This window comes from Aptenodytes patagonicus, chromosome 5 (assembly GCF_965638725.1).
Source record: "Aptenodytes patagonicus chromosome 5, bAptPat1.pri.cur, whole genome shotgun sequence".
NCBI classification, from domain to species: Eukaryota; Metazoa; Chordata; class Aves; order Sphenisciformes; family Spheniscidae; genus Aptenodytes; species Aptenodytes patagonicus.
Genome location: NC_134953.1, coordinates 70,619,323 through 70,636,667, shown reverse-complemented (window position 1 = coordinate 70,636,667; position 17,345 = coordinate 70,619,323). Strand labels below are relative to the sequence as shown.

General features: G+C 42.3%; 1 protein-coding gene across 2 annotated transcripts in view; it reads right to left on the bottom strand.

Moving 5' to 3' along the window:
- Window positions 1–2,217: 2,217 nt before the first annotated feature.
- The window catches only part of MIGA1 (mitoguardin 1), a 47,691-nt gene continuing 32,563 nt past the window's right edge, over window positions 2,218–17,345 (bottom strand). The window contains exons 9-17 of one of the 2 annotated variants that reach the window (XR_012995515.1): window positions 10,677–10,795; window positions 10,427–10,499; window positions 10,002–10,088; window positions 9,780–9,878; window positions 9,316–9,450; window positions 7,820–7,873; window positions 5,865–5,981; window positions 5,138–5,530; window positions 2,218–4,404 (exon numbers count right to left, since the gene is read on the bottom strand). Coding sequence is in view for 1 of the 2 variants with exons in the window: in XM_076340432.1 (XP_076196547.1) it covers window positions 5,312–5,530; window positions 5,865–5,981; window positions 7,820–7,873; window positions 9,316–9,450; window positions 9,780–9,878; window positions 10,002–10,088; window positions 10,427–10,499; window positions 10,677–10,795 (903 nt within the window). In the remaining variant the exon portion in view is untranslated. Of the gene's footprint in view, window positions 4,405–4,829; window positions 5,531–5,864; window positions 5,982–7,819; window positions 7,874–9,315; window positions 9,451–9,779; window positions 9,879–10,001; window positions 10,089–10,426; window positions 10,500–10,676; window positions 10,796–17,345 lie in introns of those variants that run through there. The other variant, XM_076340432.1, reaches the window with a different exon arrangement.

The window sequence follows — 17,345 nt, the reverse complement described above, 5'->3', positions numbered from 1 at the left end:
GAGGGGGCGGCCGGCGGAGCGGGCTCCCTGGCGGCGGGGCGGCGAGGCGGCGGAAGGAGACGCCGCGCCCGCAGGGGCTGCGGCCGCGGGGCGCCGGGGGGCAGCCAGCCCGGGCGCCGCCGCTCGACGAGGGAGCGGGGCAGCAGAGCGGGGCGAGGGCGGAGCGGGCTGGGCCGTCCGCGGCAGGGAGCGACGCGGGGCGGGGGAGCCCGCCCGAGCCCTCTGTCCCGCCCGCGGCCGGCGGAGCCGCTCTTACCTGTGAGCGCTGCCCCGCCGCTGCGGCTCGGCGTGGTCCCGGCGGGCGGGCTGGCGGCTGCGGAGCGCCGCTTGGCTGCGGAGCGCCCCTTGGCTGCGGCCGCCGCTCCGGCGCTACAAGTTTCCATAAAAGTCGCGACGCGCGGCCGGCGCCCGCATTCCAGGCGAGCCCCGCGCCGCGGCAGCTGTCCCGGCCCGGCCCGTCCCGCCTCGGCCCCGGCCCCGGCCCCGGCCCCGGCCCCGGCCCCGGCCCCGCGGCGCGGCTCGGCACGCCATGCCCGGCCCCTCGTCGCGGCGGGGGGCGCAGCCCGGCCGCGCCGCCAGGCCCCCCCACCGCGGACAGCCGCCCGGGCCAACGGGCTTATTTTGGGCTGGAAGCACCACGGAGCTATAAATAGCCGGGGGAGGCAGGCCGCCTCTCGGCTAGCGCGTTCCTGGCCGCGCCGTCCCTGCCGCGGGACAGCGGGCGAGCGGCGGGAGCGGGCTCCGCGGGCGGTGCCGGGCTCCGCGGGCGGTGCCGGCGGAGGGGACGGGGACCCGCCGCCCCGCAGCCTCCGCCGCCCGCCCGCTATTGACCTGCCCGCGGCCGGGGCGGCGGCACCCTGGCTGTTTCACGGCCACGTCCCCAGAGATCACTGCCTCGGGTAACGGCAGGGTTCCGTCACCCCAGCAGCTAACCATCACCACGTACTTACAACTACCGCAGCCCCAGCGAACCGCCGCTGGCTCGTGCCCTGCCGGTGGGGAGGCTTTATACCTACGGCCGTCAGGTCCGAGGTCGTTTTGTGGCACATGGAGAGCGATCAACTAATAATAGTAATGTGACAGTTAGCTGATGGAGCGGAGAGGAATCCAGCTAGCGCCAGACCTGTGAGACAGAGAGCGCGTTCGGTTTAAAGCAGCGCCTTTCTCTGGAAACTTTACAAAGCAGAGGCAGAAACGTGATCTTATTACATCTGAATACATTCCTTTTCCTGCTTGAAGATGACTTGTTTCCTACGTGTTCAATTGCAAGGTCTCCAGCGTGGAACCTTCTTCTTCCTATCTCACTTGTATTGTGTCTGCCACGCTGGAGCCTAACTTTCAGCTGGATTGTAAGGATTAGGACGACAACCACACGACCTTCGGCTTTGCAAATCTGAACAACGGCCATCAAAGTTAAAACACAAAATGTGTTTGTCTTTCGAAGGACAGCGCAGGAACTTTCCCCCAGTGCCACCCTCAAAATAGCTGTACTCGTCTTTCTGAAGCAAAGGCACAAGATTTCAGTTAAGGTAGGGCTTTCGACCCTCAGCAAAATAACAGTTTTCTGCAGATGAACACATACAACACACAAAACGAATTTGGGCAGATCAAAGCATATATACCTTGCCCTTCTACAGCAGTAGGATTAAACACTTTATCTTCTCCATTTCATTATTTATATTACCCCACAAAGGAAGTCTTATTCCACGACTGGAGCTCACTAGAGCAGTTTGGTTTGGAAATAGTCCTAAAAATACTCGTCTCCTAAAACCAAGGAAAGAGGCAACAGCTTGGCATCGAGAGATGAATGCAATTAAACCATTCTGGTTAGCACGATAGGCAGGGACCTCGCTGGCTGACCACCACTTTGCCTACATCATGTCTGCAAGCCACGACAGCCATCCTTAGTTGGGGGTTTCTGCGTTTATTAAGGTGTCTGGCTGAATCACTTTTTGACTTCTAGGACTAGAAACACCAGTATTTGGCTTTTTGGTGGATCACTGGCCTATGTGTTGAAAATTTATCATCAATGCTGTGGACCATTCAATAGAAGCAAAATTAAACAGGTCGACAAAATCAGTTTAAACTGGACAGCTCAGAAGCTGTTCCCATTCCATTTCTTTTTCATATACACAGTAAATTTTGTAATAGTTGTTTTGTGTTGGATTTCAGGGAGCAAATTCAAGTTTTGGATTCAGTTATATGAGCAACAGTCGTTTCACTGAATTATTTTATTTAATATACACAACTGCAGTTCATTTAGGCAACAGAAAGTTCACAAATACGCTTACTCTGACACTTGATTTGACACGTTTAGTTTGATAGAAACCAAAGACTACAAAAGTGAAGTATAATAATCATTAAGAACACATTAAAAGTGAGATTATTATTACAACTAAATTACAAATTATATAAATATTTGATTCTTTTATAATCCTTACACATTCAACATTTCTGATCTTCGCAGTACAGTTATGGCAGAAGAGGATGGCTTTTAAATTTAGCTTGTTCTTATTAGCATGGAAAGTGGCATTCAAAACTATTTAAAAATTTAGAGATTATAAACTAAATTCTGATTTTTATTACGAATTCACTAAAGTAGAATTGCATCGTATTATCATTGCTTTGGTGCAGCTCTGTTCACTTGCTTTTTCAAAGATGGTGGACTTCTGAAATTCTTAAGCCGTATGGCTGGTTATCAGCAGATATTCTTTATACGCCTTCTAGCCAAGGTGCATAAACCTCAGGTTATAACAGAGCCGATTCCAGTTCTGTGCTACAAGGAGACAGCTATCCCCCATTTAAATTTATAGCTCTGTCTCTGGAGTTAGGAAGGACAGAGTACACGAATGCTTTTTGGGAAAAGGTCCAAAAAGACCCAGAGGAGATCAAAAGCCGACCCACACGTACCTGCACATTTCCCCCTTCCTCTTTCTTTTTCTCCCTCCCCCTCTCTCTCCATTTCTTTCTTCCTTTCTTAACTGTTTCTGAATCAAATATTTGCTGGCGGTATCTTACAGCAACCAGATACTGTAATTCTTATTTTGGATGGAAAATGCACCCGTCTGATTTCCAACGCAATTCTATGGGCTTTTGAGAGCTCTATGAGTGCATGGACGTGCTCCTGATTTAAAGGACATTTAAAGCACATTTTCTAAGTATTTTGGTGTTTCATTAGACCTTTTTCATTCTTCTGTTTAAAAAATTCCTTTCAGTTTTGACAGAAGAGCAACTTTTAAATTACCTGGAAACATTTATAATCTCATGTGCAACACTGTTGCACTTTCTTCAAGAGCCTTTTATAAATAATATGAAAGTCGCTCACTTAAATGCACATTTACTTCTGTAAAAAAGTGCATTTCTGTTTTCCTGTGATGAATGTTAAAATGTCACTTTTTTCGTATCATTTATTAGACCAGACAAACCACAGCAGACAGTTTCCTTTGGCACACTGCAACCTCCAGGTAGTACATTTGCTGTGGAACACGCCATTTACTCCATTCCTTCTGTTTCCAGCTATCGCTATTGATTCTGAACCCAGTGAGACACCTTACCGTTCCATATAATTTCATTCATAGACTTGCAGAAAGCTGCCAAAATACAGATACTTTTGAGCAGTATGATCGGGGGAGATAAGTATGTTTAAGCTAAGTGAGGTGGGTGAAACAAACTTCACATTCTGGTATTGAAGACGTACTTTGAGGAGAAAAAAAGCGTGGAGCACGGTGCCAAGTTCAGCAACTTGAATGGTGGAAATAGGCCAACAGCAGCATTTGGAATTTCTGTTTTATTACACATAGAAGTATACTTCTTTTTGTTTAATAAACTATAATCAGTTGGCATTTCACACAAGTCATATGACACATTTTCATCATTTCTATATTTATCAAACGAGTACAACAAAGGAGCAAAATGTCGGCTTCAGTAAAATCTATGGAATTACACAGGCCCTCCTGTTCAAATACCATCGTTTTGGGTTGTGTTTGCAACAAAAGTTGACATGTTTCTAATCGATGTTTGTTTCAATATGCTAGATTTTAACAACATGCTTCTCAAGTATCTGAATATTTAGAATTACTCTGTAATTACTTACTCTGTATTACTTGACACAGGATAGATTCTTGTGGGCTGGCTTTGTGTGGCAAAGCGTATGTAAGTGTAGTTTAAAAGCCTAAGCTAACTATGAAACATTGTTTCAGTTTACAGAAATTCCAAGATTATAGATCGTCATTATTTATTACCTCTAGCACAGGAAAAAAAATGTTACTGCAAGTTCCCTCACGCCTCCTTACTGTGCTGCGCTCCTATCTAAAGTTCAGGGTTCCACATCCTGCGCCGCAGTTTTGCATTGCACATAGATGGCCACAATTGCTTACGTTTCCTCTTAAATAGACAGCTGACTTCCTACAGGGAAGGGAGGAAGACGGAAACGCTTTTAATTATAAAACACTGCCTTCGATTCTGTTTCATGATTAACAAATCTCATCACACATCCTTATTCAAAAATATATTTTGAAATGCTACATAAGAACTGAGAATGGTATTAGTTTATTTACCACCACCATATAAAGTAGTAACAGTTTTAGAAAAAGGAAAAGTTTTAAATTAATTGGTGAAGCTAACATAGCTTTTTGAATATAAATAAACGCTCTCAAACACCTTCATGATGTTTAGATATTTTAAAACAAAATAAAGTAAAAAATGCATCCTGGAAGTCATTCCTGCCCAAATGGTGCCTGCATTTTCTGCATCGCTCTATTACACTGTAGTACAAAATGACTGCTTACACCCACACAAATGTAATTTCAGGGCAGTGGCAACACGTTCAATCTTGTGAGTGTGATTACTTTATTGCATGTGTCACAGGAATAAAAGACTGCATATACCCCAGTCGAAACACCTTCTAGATCTAGACACACAATGATCTGGAGACTCTGTAATGAACTTTTTGTACTATAAGCCTTTAAAGGAAACAACTCCATCAGCTTCACTTAAAAATTATCTGTGCAAAAGTACAGTATTTCATAAATAAACTTTACCCAAATATCACAGAAAAAAGCTTTGGGATACATTAAGTATAAATACAGTGACAGCTGAGCTGCAAGTTTAATTTAGGTATATACAATAATATGCTCACCAATTCTTTTCGTAGATGTACATTTAACCTCCCTGAGTCCTTTTCCATACTTAGCGACACGATACATTTTCAGATGCTTGCTCAGTAACAGCAATGATAGCTTCGGCGTTAGAGAGAAAGGTGGGAAGGAGTACGTCAAAGTGCACTCCATTTCATTTGTCATGGATTTTAAGCTTACTGTACTTTTGCTTCTAAGAGCCCACTGGTCATGACGTGCCCATGACCACTTACGCAAGCACTGACATGTCTTAGTGAATCTGCTCCAAGATAGGCCATTAAAAGTTCAGTGTGTCGGATTAGTAATTGCATAAGATCCTCAGCCAAACTCTCCATAGTTGAGTATCGCACCTTTTCAAAATCAAAGATGTCTTTGAGGAAGAAAAGCACTTGATCCTAGTGGGGAAAAAAAAAGGAAAAACTTGTATTCACTTACAAGAAAAAAAAAGTATACAATGCTAGCTATTTCTTTTACACGTTTCCTAAAAACATCCATTTATGTATTCGTTTGGTGATAAGGTAGAAGTGCAGTAAATAGACTTTGCAGAACAGTTCTAGGCTTAAAAAACATTTTTAATATGAAAATATTTATTTTCATGGTTTCTTACCGTTAGTCTTAATCTTAGGAAAATGCAAATGTATGCCTATAAATAAGATCCTAATTTCTTTTAACCTGGAAGAATTTTTTTTTTTAATTAAGACAAGTGGTAACCAAAAAAAAGTTACAAACCTTGAAGAAGCAGCATAGGTCATAAAGGGAATTTCTAGGGCCCAAAAAGCCCCACGCCAAAACAGGGCTGATATGTTCACATACAGCATAGAAATGTGCAAAAAATCCATCAGGCACCTAGTGATGTAAAAATTGTGGACAAAAGTGACATAGTAAATTTAGTATAAATCTCTATTATATGAAATTAAGTCTTCAGAAAAGCCTAAACCACCTACTACTTCAGGGCTGTGGTAACCTGAACTCCTTTAAGTTATAAGGCAACTGTACCAAACAAGTGTCATAATTTTTTTTAGAAAAGGTTTTTACTTCAGTGGTACTTTGGATTTTAAATATTTTAAGATTAATAGGCATAAGCCCAGAAAGATCATGAAGAGTCCACTCTGACTCCCGTATGACAGATCAGATAATTTTATTCAGTTATTCCTGTTTGAGCCCCTATACACTGTGTATAGCTGAAACTCGCAAAAAAGTAAGCAAACTGCACAGTTTTGAATGGAAAAAAATTACACTTTACAAGAATCCATCTTTAAGTCTAAAGAAATACATAAAATATCTGCGAATGTCCATCTGGTTGTTACTTTTACAACCTACTGGCACTCATAAAATATAATATAGTATAAATTTATATATCATATATGGATGTAAAGTTTATTTTATATACTAATAAACATATATTTATAATTTTACAACACCAGTTAATTTATATAATAATAAAAATAGAAATTAATCATAAATTAAAACATAAAATACCACATAGAGAACTGTCTGTAAGTAAATTTAAGTTCATCAAACTCCTTGTGGTACAGTTAGTCTCTCCCTTACAAAGGCTTCCACGGTGCTTAACTTTATCCACTTCCGAATGACTCCAGCAGCACTGAGGAAACTAGTCCCAAGGAGTGAAGTTACTCACACATTTACAAACTTATAAATATTGAGACTTCAGTATACAAAGGAACTACAGAGTAAGGTAGTTGTGCATTGAAATAGAGAAAATAATAGGTTACTATAACATCTGTTTTGGAGATATAATATAATCCCTTTATATAAAACTAGTGTAGAAAAGATCTATTTATGTAAAATTCTCAACCATATTTACACAGGGATGTAACATCTCAAATCTTAAGACATAATGGTAGCTGAGGACCTTCTACAAAATACCAGCTGCCATTGGAAGCAACTTCTTCTTTACGATGAAATACATCTTTCGCAGTTAGGAGTCACGTAAACAGCTATTCTTAGAATCAGAGAAAGGTGTCGGCGCCAGACACTTGAGCAGAGATTCCTCACCTGCGGTATGCAAAACCACTTCTAATGGCTACGGATGTCCTGCAGCAAGCCTCAACTCCGCTTTTGGACTGGCTATTACAGAGATGGGGCATTTGCCTCCCAGGTCTAATAAAAGCCTCCAAAGGTGGAAGTAAGGAGCTGCTGGCGCAGAGGAGTTCTACTTCGAAATCTGCAGGGTTCCTTCACCGAGAGGTCAGGATACAGAAAGGGGCTGAAGAAGGCTGCAACAGAGTTCCTGCCGCTGGCGAGGAAGATGGTACTTCAGGTAGGTAAAGGGACAGGACTGAATTCTATTTAGCTGTGGAGATGATGCAGGGAGATGGGGTTGTGAATCCTAGCGTAAGCAGGCGAGATACAAGATTAATGACCTTGGTCTGCAAAAATCTGAGGTACACGTGTGGGGCCCTAAGTCAGAGAAATTACTGTCACCACTGTTGACTGGACCTAAACCAGACTGAAAATCTTTCAGCTAAGACTTTTTGCTAAAAAATGGGTATTAGGGCCCCATGAGCTAAACTTATACAATTGGAAGCCTCTTGTCTAAGCTAACATGTCTACAGGATTAAGGGTTGATCTGCAATTTATTTTGCCAAAGTTACAGGACAGAACTTCAAATTCTTAGGAGCCGATCAGTAACTTTGGTCCACATAATTTGCAAGGCAACTTACCTTCATTTGCTGTCTTTTCTGCTTCAGTACTGACCAACAGCTTGAAGCCACAGCCTAAATGTTAAAAAAAAAAAAAAGCCTCAAACCCTGCGTAACTTCATTGTAAGAGAAATTATCTTTCATCTCAAAAGAAGTGATCTGCAGAATACTGTATTTCTAAATTTTGGGGATTTGTATTTTCTTCAGTTTTAATCTTGTGATAACACAAAGTTTAAAACTATAAAATATCAGCTGATACAAATAACTAATTTTATATGTAGTTCATATTTGTTATTTTCAGATCTTATTTTGCAACATTTTCTTTAGTTTAATTCAAATGTAGTTTGGCATCCTTGACTAATTTTACAGTTGCAACAGTTAGCGACATTCACTGGGTTTAACTGAGGACCAGTCTCTCATATACCAAAGCGCGTGCTCAGACATAACTATTTTAGATATTAAATAGCATGTGAACACATTGAAATGTCCTTTTTCATTTTAGCAAAAACATTCTTGCAATAGCTTCAGATTCAGCAAAGGAGTTTTGTCCAAATATGGACCTGTGAAATACAATATACCGATACCAGTACTAGGCTTTTTCCCTCATAGCTTGTAACTATCCTCGTCTGATTCCCCTTCTGTACTGCAAGGTAATTTACTACTCACAAAACACAATGCTATCACATAACTACAAAAATAAATATATGCATGTTACCTTTTTTTTTCCTCTAGAGGGAATATTTCAATTGAAAGACAAAAATAAAAGGAAAACTAGCAGTTTATAGACATAAACAGATGAAATGACAGTAGCATATCTACCAGCTGACCATGGCAGTAGCCTTTATGTCTGTAACAGAGGGATGAGGTCTATCTGACAAATAAACAGGCACATCTGAAAAAGCGTGAAACGTTATCAACTTTTGAATGCCTGTATTGTATTCATTTACTTTTCTTTGCTTGCAACTTTGTGCCTTATTGCTAAATCTCTGGTATATGAACCAAAACCTGTATCTAATATCTAAGATGGGGCTAACAGAAACTTCCCTTCTAAAATTCTACTTCCTCAGAGAAAATTCGTTTTTGCAGGACAAGTTAAAAGTATTTTCTTCAATACATTCAATCTTTCTATATATTTTGGACCCAGACTTGTAGCTTTTAAATTGCTATTATGAAAAACTTGATATGTTTATTTTTTCTGAGGAGTATTTCAGGTATATATTCAGTTATACTGGAAGCTGAATTAGACTTTACAGTGAAGGACGGTGTAGTTTCTTTGCTTCAAAATTAATGCTATTATCAAGACAATATACACAGTCTTTATCCTGAAGTTGTTGGATTTATTCTTGTTTTTACATTGTGCTTTAAGAATATAAAGCACAGATCGCCAGAAGAACAGTTTTGGCATATAAAGAAATTTTGTATCAGTATGCTCACACCAATGTTTTATTGATCATACCATCTACTTATTGTAACGCACTACGGAATAATGATTATGAAAATTACACATAAATACTTACTGTTTCTTTAAAAGACGAATTTAGCCAGCGGTTATTTACTACATTCTGTATAGATACTGGTGGATTTTCTAAATCTTCAAATGAATCCATTAATATGAAGTCCAGAACAACATCATAAAAATTCAGGTTTTTCACCTATATTAAATCAGAACATGATCTAAGTAACCTAGTTTCTCTTTCAGCAGTGGAATTCAGCATGCACCGTATTCTAACTCTGTATTAACATGCAGATTTATAACTCTTTTTAATGAATATTAAAGATAGTTTGTCAGTAAAGGAGAAGTTAAAAAAAATACTACGTGCTCTCTGGTACTAAACTGCAGTGGTGGATGCCATTTCTCTAAATCAGCAATGTAAACAAAGAAGAGTTGCCTTTCCCACAATTCTGAACTGTAAAATTTATTTTTAGATGCTACGGTTTGCATAATGGAGGGTAAAAGCACTTTTCACAAATTCAGACTCACTCCTCTAGCAGCAAGTTCCATTTCAGTATTATCCCAGTGATCTGTTTGTTCCAAAAAATATATCATTTCATCAAAGACATCTTCAAATTTCTTTGGATTCTGTAAAGTAAAAGCAATGAGTACCAAGCAAACTTAACAAGAGACATGGTTTATTTACACTGGAAAGTGAATTCTGGTAGAAGTTACATTAACAATAAAACATTAGTTAAAAAAGGCTTTTACCTTTCGTGCTCTCACAATTAAAGCAGACAAAATTTTTCTTCCACTTTCGGCAAGAAATATTCTGTTTGCTGTTTCTGAAAGAATTATCTAGAAAAGGTTTCAGAAAATATAGACATATTCATTCCCAGGTTATACTAAGTGACCTTAAACACTTCAATCAAATTTAATATAACTATAACCACTAGTATAGTAGGCAAGTTCCTAGTAAGCCTTTGGTGCAAAGGTTCCAAGGCTAATCACAAAATTGGGACTCCTCTGCAAATACGTCCCATTTTAGAATTATAGAAATGGAAAAGCAACACGAAAATATTTAATTACAGAATATGTTATAAAAATGCTTGCACAGGTAATGCATTGATAGTTTCAACGGCACGTATTTTAGGCTTAACAAGACAGACAGACAAATCACCCTCCTTACTATTTACCTGAAAAGCTTGTCGAATACAATGAAGCTTAGCAAGGAAGTCACTGTCTCCTAGACATTCAAACATTTCAGTCCTATATAAAATAGAAAAGTTTTCAAAGACCATTAAAAGAAGAAGCACAAGACAATTCAACTAAGTCTAATTCCTACAAGAAAATACCTAGTACAAGTAACTTCTAAAAAATGAGTTCCATATAGAATATTTAATTCTTGCTTTTCTTGGAAATAATTAAGTAGACATAAATCAGTACCTTAACACTCGTGAATAAATTTTGCCTTCTTCTGCTAAGTGCATAGCTTCTTCATACAATGGGCAATGGCAAAGGGAATCCAGACCATACGTATTACGAATCTCTCTGTGCTCTGTAAGCTGAAGAAAAAGTTTTTGAAATTCATGAAAAAGCTCGCTAACATAATTTTTGTAAAGATAAAACAAATTAAAGAAGTTTTCCTGATATTCTGCTGAAAGATGTATCCTTTTCTGCATCTGCTTAAAACAAAGGGGCAACACTCAACTAGTAAACAGAAGAGAAACACCACACTATTAACAAGACTGTTACTTCGTAACTTTTAAAATCTGAAAGCTACAGTTTCAGGTTTCAAGTTTCAAAAGTTTAATTAATAAAATGGTGGCAGCTTAGTTTTGTTTTTAATTTACCTAGTTAAATCTAATGGGTCTCAAAGCTGTTAAAAAAAAAATAATTGTCAGGACACGAAGTACAGAATGATTGCATCATGCAAATCTTTAGGAAGCTGGAAATAGTAACATCCTCCCACTCCAGTTTTTGTTTCGCTGGTAAATATGTCTGCTAATTTACCAAAGCATATTTTACGAAGCATGAGCATCCAGCATTTTACTACAAGCTCCCAAAAAGGTTTTCATTATCAGCAGTTTTAATTCTGTGGTTATCATATAAATTAACATGAACTCATAGACATTTTTAGAGCAAGAAAAAACAAAAGCAGATTAAGAAATCAAAGCACATAAATAATACGGAGAACTCCTGTTTACAGGATATCGTGTTTAATCCACAAAACAATCGCTGGCTACAATTCCACTACGAACATTGTATCATATTATTAATGATAAAAAAAATAAAAATCAGAGGCTTACACATGCTTCAGTTTAGTCAATGACCAGAAAATGAATTCTAACCTTTTTTTTAATCCTTTTTTTTTTTTTTTTTTTTTGATATCATAGAATCATGGAATAGTTTGGGTTGGAAGGGACCTCTAAAGGTCATCTAGTCCAACCCCCCTGCTGTGGGCAGGGACATCTTCAACTACATCAGGTTGCTCAGAGCCCCGTCCAACCTCACCTGGAATGTTTCCAGGGATGGGGCATCCACCACCTCTCTGGGCAACCTGCGCCAGTGCTGCACCACCCTCAGCGTCAAAAATTTCTTCCTTATACCTCGTCTAAATCTAACCCCCTTTAGTTTAAAGCCATTCCCCCTTGTCCTGTCGCAACAGGCCCTGCTAAAAAGTTTGCCACCATCTTTTTTGCAAGCCCCCTTTAAGTACTGATAGGCTGCAATGAGGTCTCCCCAAAGCCTTCTCTTCTCCAGGCTGAACAACCCCAACTCTCTCAGCCTTTCTTCATAGGAGAGGTGGTCCATCCCCCTGATCATTTTCGTGGCCCTCTTCTGGACCCGCTCCAACAGGTCCGTGTCTTTCTTGTGCTGAGAGCTCCAGAGCTGGACGCAGTACTCCAGGGGGGGTCTCACCACAGCAGAGCAGAGGGGCAGAATCACCTCCCTCGACCTGCTGGCCACCCTTCTTTTGATGCAGCCCAGGATACCATTGGCCTTCTGGGCTGCGAGCGCACATTGCTGGCTCATGTCCAGCTTTTCATCCACCAGGACCCCCAAGTCCTTCTCGGCAGGGCTGCTCTCAATCCCTTCTTCCCCCAGCCTGCATTGATACCAGGGGTTGCCCCGACCTAGGTGCAGGACCCTGCACTTGGCCTTGTTGAACTTCATGAGGTTCACACAGGCCCACTTCTCCAGCTTGTCCAGGTCCCTCTGGATGGCATCCCGTCCCTCTGGCGTGTCAACCACACCACTCAGCTTGGTGTCATCTGCAAACTTGCTGAGGGTACCCTCGATCCCGCTGTCTATGTCATCGATGAAGATATTAAACAGTACCGGTCCCAATACGGACCCCTGCGGGATGCCACTCATCACCAATCTCCATCGGGACATTGAGCCATTGACCACTGCCCTCTGGATGCGACCATCTAACCCATTCCTCACCCACTGGACAGTCCACCCATCAAATCCATACCTCTCCAGTTTAGAGAGAAGGATGTTGTGGGGGACCATGTCAAAGGCCTTACAGGGGTCCAGATAGATGACATTCATAGCCCTTCCCATGTCCACTGCTGTAGTCACTCCATCATAGAAGGCCACTAGGTTAGTCAGGCAGGACTCGCCCTTGGTGAAGCCATGCTGGCTGTCTCAAATCACATCCCTGTCCTTCATGTGCCTTAGCACAGCTTCCAGGAGGATCTGTTCCACGATCTTCCCAGGCACAGACATGAGACTGACTGGCCCGTAGCTCCCCAGGTCTTCCTTTTTTCCCTTTTTAAAAATGGGGGTTATGTTTCCCCTTTTCCAGTCAGCGGGAACTTCTCCAGACTGCCACGACTTCTCAAATACAATGGATAGTGGCTTAGCAACTTCATTCGCCAGTTCCTTCAGGACCCGCGGGTGGATCTCATTGGGTCCCATGGACTTGTGCACCTTCAGGTGCCTTAGATGGTCTCGAACCTGGTGTTCTCCCACAGTGGGTGGCTCTTCATTCTCCCAGTCCCCGCCTTTGCCTTCTGTGGCTTCAGCAGTGACGCTCGAGCACTTTCGAGGCAAAAAAGTCATTGAGTACCTCCACCTTCTCCGTGTCCTGGGTAACCAGGTCTCCCGTTTCGTTCCGGAGAGGGCCCACATTTTCCCTTGTCTTCCTTTTATCCCCAATGTACCTACAGAATCTTTTCTTGTTGCCCTTGACGTCCCTGGCCAGATTTAATTCTATCAGGGCTTTAGCTTTCCTAACCTGATCCCTGGCTGCTCAGACAATTTCTCTGTATTCCTCCCAGGCTACCTGTCCTTGCTTCCACCCTCTGTAGGCTTCCTTTTTGTGTTTGCGTTTGTCCAGGAGCTCCTTGTTCATCCAGGCAGGCCTCCTGGCATTTTTGCCTGACTTCCTCTTTGTTGGGATGCATCGCTCCTGAGCTTGGAGGAGGTGATCCTTGAATATTAACCAGCTTTCTTGGGGCCCTCTTCCCTCCAGGGCTTTGTCCCATGGCAGTCTACCAAGCAGATCCCTGAAGAGGCCAAAGTCCACTCTCCTGAAGTCAAGGGTACTGAGCTTGCTGTGCGCCCTCCTTGGTGCCCTAAGGATCTTGAACTCCACCATTTCGTGGTCACTGCAGCCCAGGCTGCCCTTCAGCTTCCCATTCCCCACCAGCCCCTCCTTGTTGGTGAGAACAAGGTCCAGCATAGCACCTCTCCTCGTTGGCTCCTCTACCACTTGGAGAAGGAAGTTATCATCCACACGTTCCAGGAACCTTCCGGATTGTTTATGCCGTGTCATGTTGTCCATCCAACAGATGTCAGGGTGGTTGAAGTCCCCCATGAAGACCAGAGCTTGTGAGCGTGAGACTGCTCCTATCTGTCTATAGAGGGCCTCATCCACTCGGTCTTCCTGGTCGGGTGGCCTGTAGCAGGCCCCCACCGTAACGTCACTTGTCCCTGCCTTGCCTTTAATTCTGACCCATAAGCTCTCAGTCAGCTCCTCATCCATCCCCAGGCAGAGCTCCATGCACTCCAGCTGGTCATTGACATACAGGGTGACACCCCCTCCTCATCTCCCCTGCCTGTCCTTCCTAAAGAGCCTGTATCCCTGCATACCAACACTCCAATATTAGGAGCCATCCCACCACATCTCCATGATACCAATAAGGTCGTAGCCCTGCAGGTGTGCACACGTCTCTGACTCCTCTGGTTTATTCCCCATGATACGTGCGTTTGCATAGAGGCATTTAAGTTGGGCCCTCCATGAAGCTGTCTTACTGCCTGGAGTTCCTTTGTGCTGCTCTTGAGGTGCTCTCCTGCTGACCTGTGATCTTTCTCCAGGCTCTGGACATCTATTGCTGGCCCTGGCATCAAACTGGTAGGAGTGGGATGGACTGAGGTTCCCCTCCCCGGCAACTTTAATGTAAAGCCCTCTTCACCGGCTTGGCAAGCCTATGACCAAAGATGCTCTTCCCCTTCTCTGACAGATGGACCCCATCAGCCCCCAGTAGACCAAGTTTCTCAAAGCGAGTCCCATGGTCTAAGTAGCCGAACCCCTGGCTGTGGCACCAGTCCCGGAACCATTTGTTGATTCGCCAGATTTGACTGGCCCTTTCAAACCCCTTCCCTTTGACCGGCAAGACTGATGAAAAAACTACCTGCGCTCCCGAGTCCCTTACCACCACTCCCAGGGCTCTGTAATCCTTCTTGATAGTCCTCAGACTGCTCCTGGCTGTGTCACTGGTGTTCACGTGAAACGGCAGCAGCAGATAATAGTCAGTGGACTGTACGAGGCCTGGTAGCCTCTCAGTGACATCCCTGATGTGAGCCCCCGGTAAGCAGCACATCTCTCTAGAGAGTGCGTCTGGTTGGCAAATGGGTGCCTCCGTACCTCTCAGAAGAGAGACGCCTACTACTATCACCCGTTGCCTTTTCTTCGTTGCGCTGGTTGTTATACAGGGGGCAGATCGGGCTGCATTACTCAGCTCCAGCACTTCTCCTGGTGTGACAGGACTTTCCTCTTTGGCCTGCAGAGCCATGAAGCGGTTCTGCAAGGGCACCTCAGGCTTTGGGGGAAGTCTCTTCCTCCTGCTGGCCCTTGCCTTTGCAACCGTCCATTCTTCTGCATTATTGGCCCCCCCCGCTCCCTTCTGCATGTGCTGGTGGGAGAATTTTTGGCTGTTTGGCCGTGGGTCCGCTGCAGACTGCGCTTGGAACCAGCTATCTAGCTCCTTCTCTGCCTCCCTGATGTTACACAGCCTTCTCACCACCTCCTGCAGCTCAGCCACCTGCTGCAGGAGGTCCTCCACCTGGGCACACCTTTTGCAGGCAGGTCTGCTGCCTGTCCCTGCCCCAGGAGAGAGGTCTAGGCACTTCCTGCAGCCTGAGGTCTGCACTGCAGCCTCTCCCTTCAGCAGTTCCATCTGCGTGGAGGCATCGGCCACCATTGGGGTAGGTGGTGCAGACCCCCCAGCTGGAGCCGCAGCTTTTACCCTCAGACGAGTGCCCACCATTCTACCTTGAGGGTCAGATATCCTGAGTGGGGGAAACAAACCTGTGCTTATAGGCTTCTAGGCTATTAAAACAGAGCCTAGAAACATTTTTAAAAAATAATTCTCACAGTAATTGAACTATATAAAAATAGTTACCCTGTATCTTAGAAAGATTAAAAAAAATCAGATTAAAATATAACTTTATGTTAAATTTCTGTTAAAATTTTCAAATAAATATATGCTGAAAAGTTCTTCCTATCACTGAGGACATACAGGCAAGTGCTGGCATGAAACTTCATAAAGACATTAAGAAGTATGCTTCCAGTGTGTCTTCTCTGCAGAGTTTAGTCGAGCCAATTACAGCAACAACAGTTTGGCCACATAGGCTTGCCTGCTAAAGGGAAAAATATAAGCACGTGCCAATACCTATTTTTGTCCATGTAAACATTTAAGCACATGAATAAGTTACAGAGATTTCAGTACACAGTTGGTGTTCTGACAAGCATCCCACATTGTGAGATGGTATGTATTTGGTGGAACTTACACTGATGTTTTGAATCACTCATACCAGTATCCTTTTACTGCAAGCAAATACATACAATTCCTTCCATAAAATTGTCAGGTTCCATTTTAAATTGATTTGTTTGGGTAAAAAAAAAAAAAAAATTCTGTATTCCTATACAGATATCTACAGAGTTCTCGAATTGAGACTCAAGCGATGAGACGATAGCTAGGGAATAAGTGAAGGAATAAAAGTTTTAAGGTCAACAAAATGTTATACTTAAATGAGTAATGTAGACTTTCAGAATTCATCTAGCTTGAAAGTATTGCTATTTTAGAAGTACATATTTGTTTATCATTTGTTTTGCTTGGAAAAACAGAGTAGAATAAGCTGACTTCCTAAAAACTATTTACAGCTATTTTAGATTTTATTCTAATTTAACAATATTAATCATAGCACCAAATTGTGTTTTGGATTCACCAATTCAAAAAACCCACCTGAAAATTTATGTTCTTATTAAACAAAGGAAGTCACACAGCTTTTAATTGAAAATAGATGTGAAAACATATAGGAAGGAATAATTTAACCAACTGGAAGAAACAGGAATATATTGATTTCTTTCAGATATAAGAAATCAATATACATACAGACACACACACGTACACATATATATACACATATGTATACATAGTGTAATAGTTAGAACAGGTATAAACAAGAACAAGTGAAAAATCTTTACTCCAGAATTTGGTTTTCTACATTATGGTTAAGAAAGTATTAACTGTGGAATAATATATATATATTTTCCAAAATAAAGACCAAAACAGAACACAAATAAGTATACTAATTTATTTCTTACCAGATCCAGCTATTACTGAAGCCATAAAACATTCCATTTACTTTATTTCAGTTGCAAAGCATGAGAAGAAATAGGTTGTGAACACATACGCACTTTGTAAACAGCTGCCCCTCTCCTGGAGGTCATAATTTCTGTGGTAAAAGGGAACTTCAGGCAAATCACCTTCTTCAGATATTTAGGCAAACTGACTGACTGTGACTGAATTAGGACTCATGTGATTTCTACAGTTAGATGCAGGTAATCTCCATCTGCTGCCAGCAAGCCTGAGATGATAA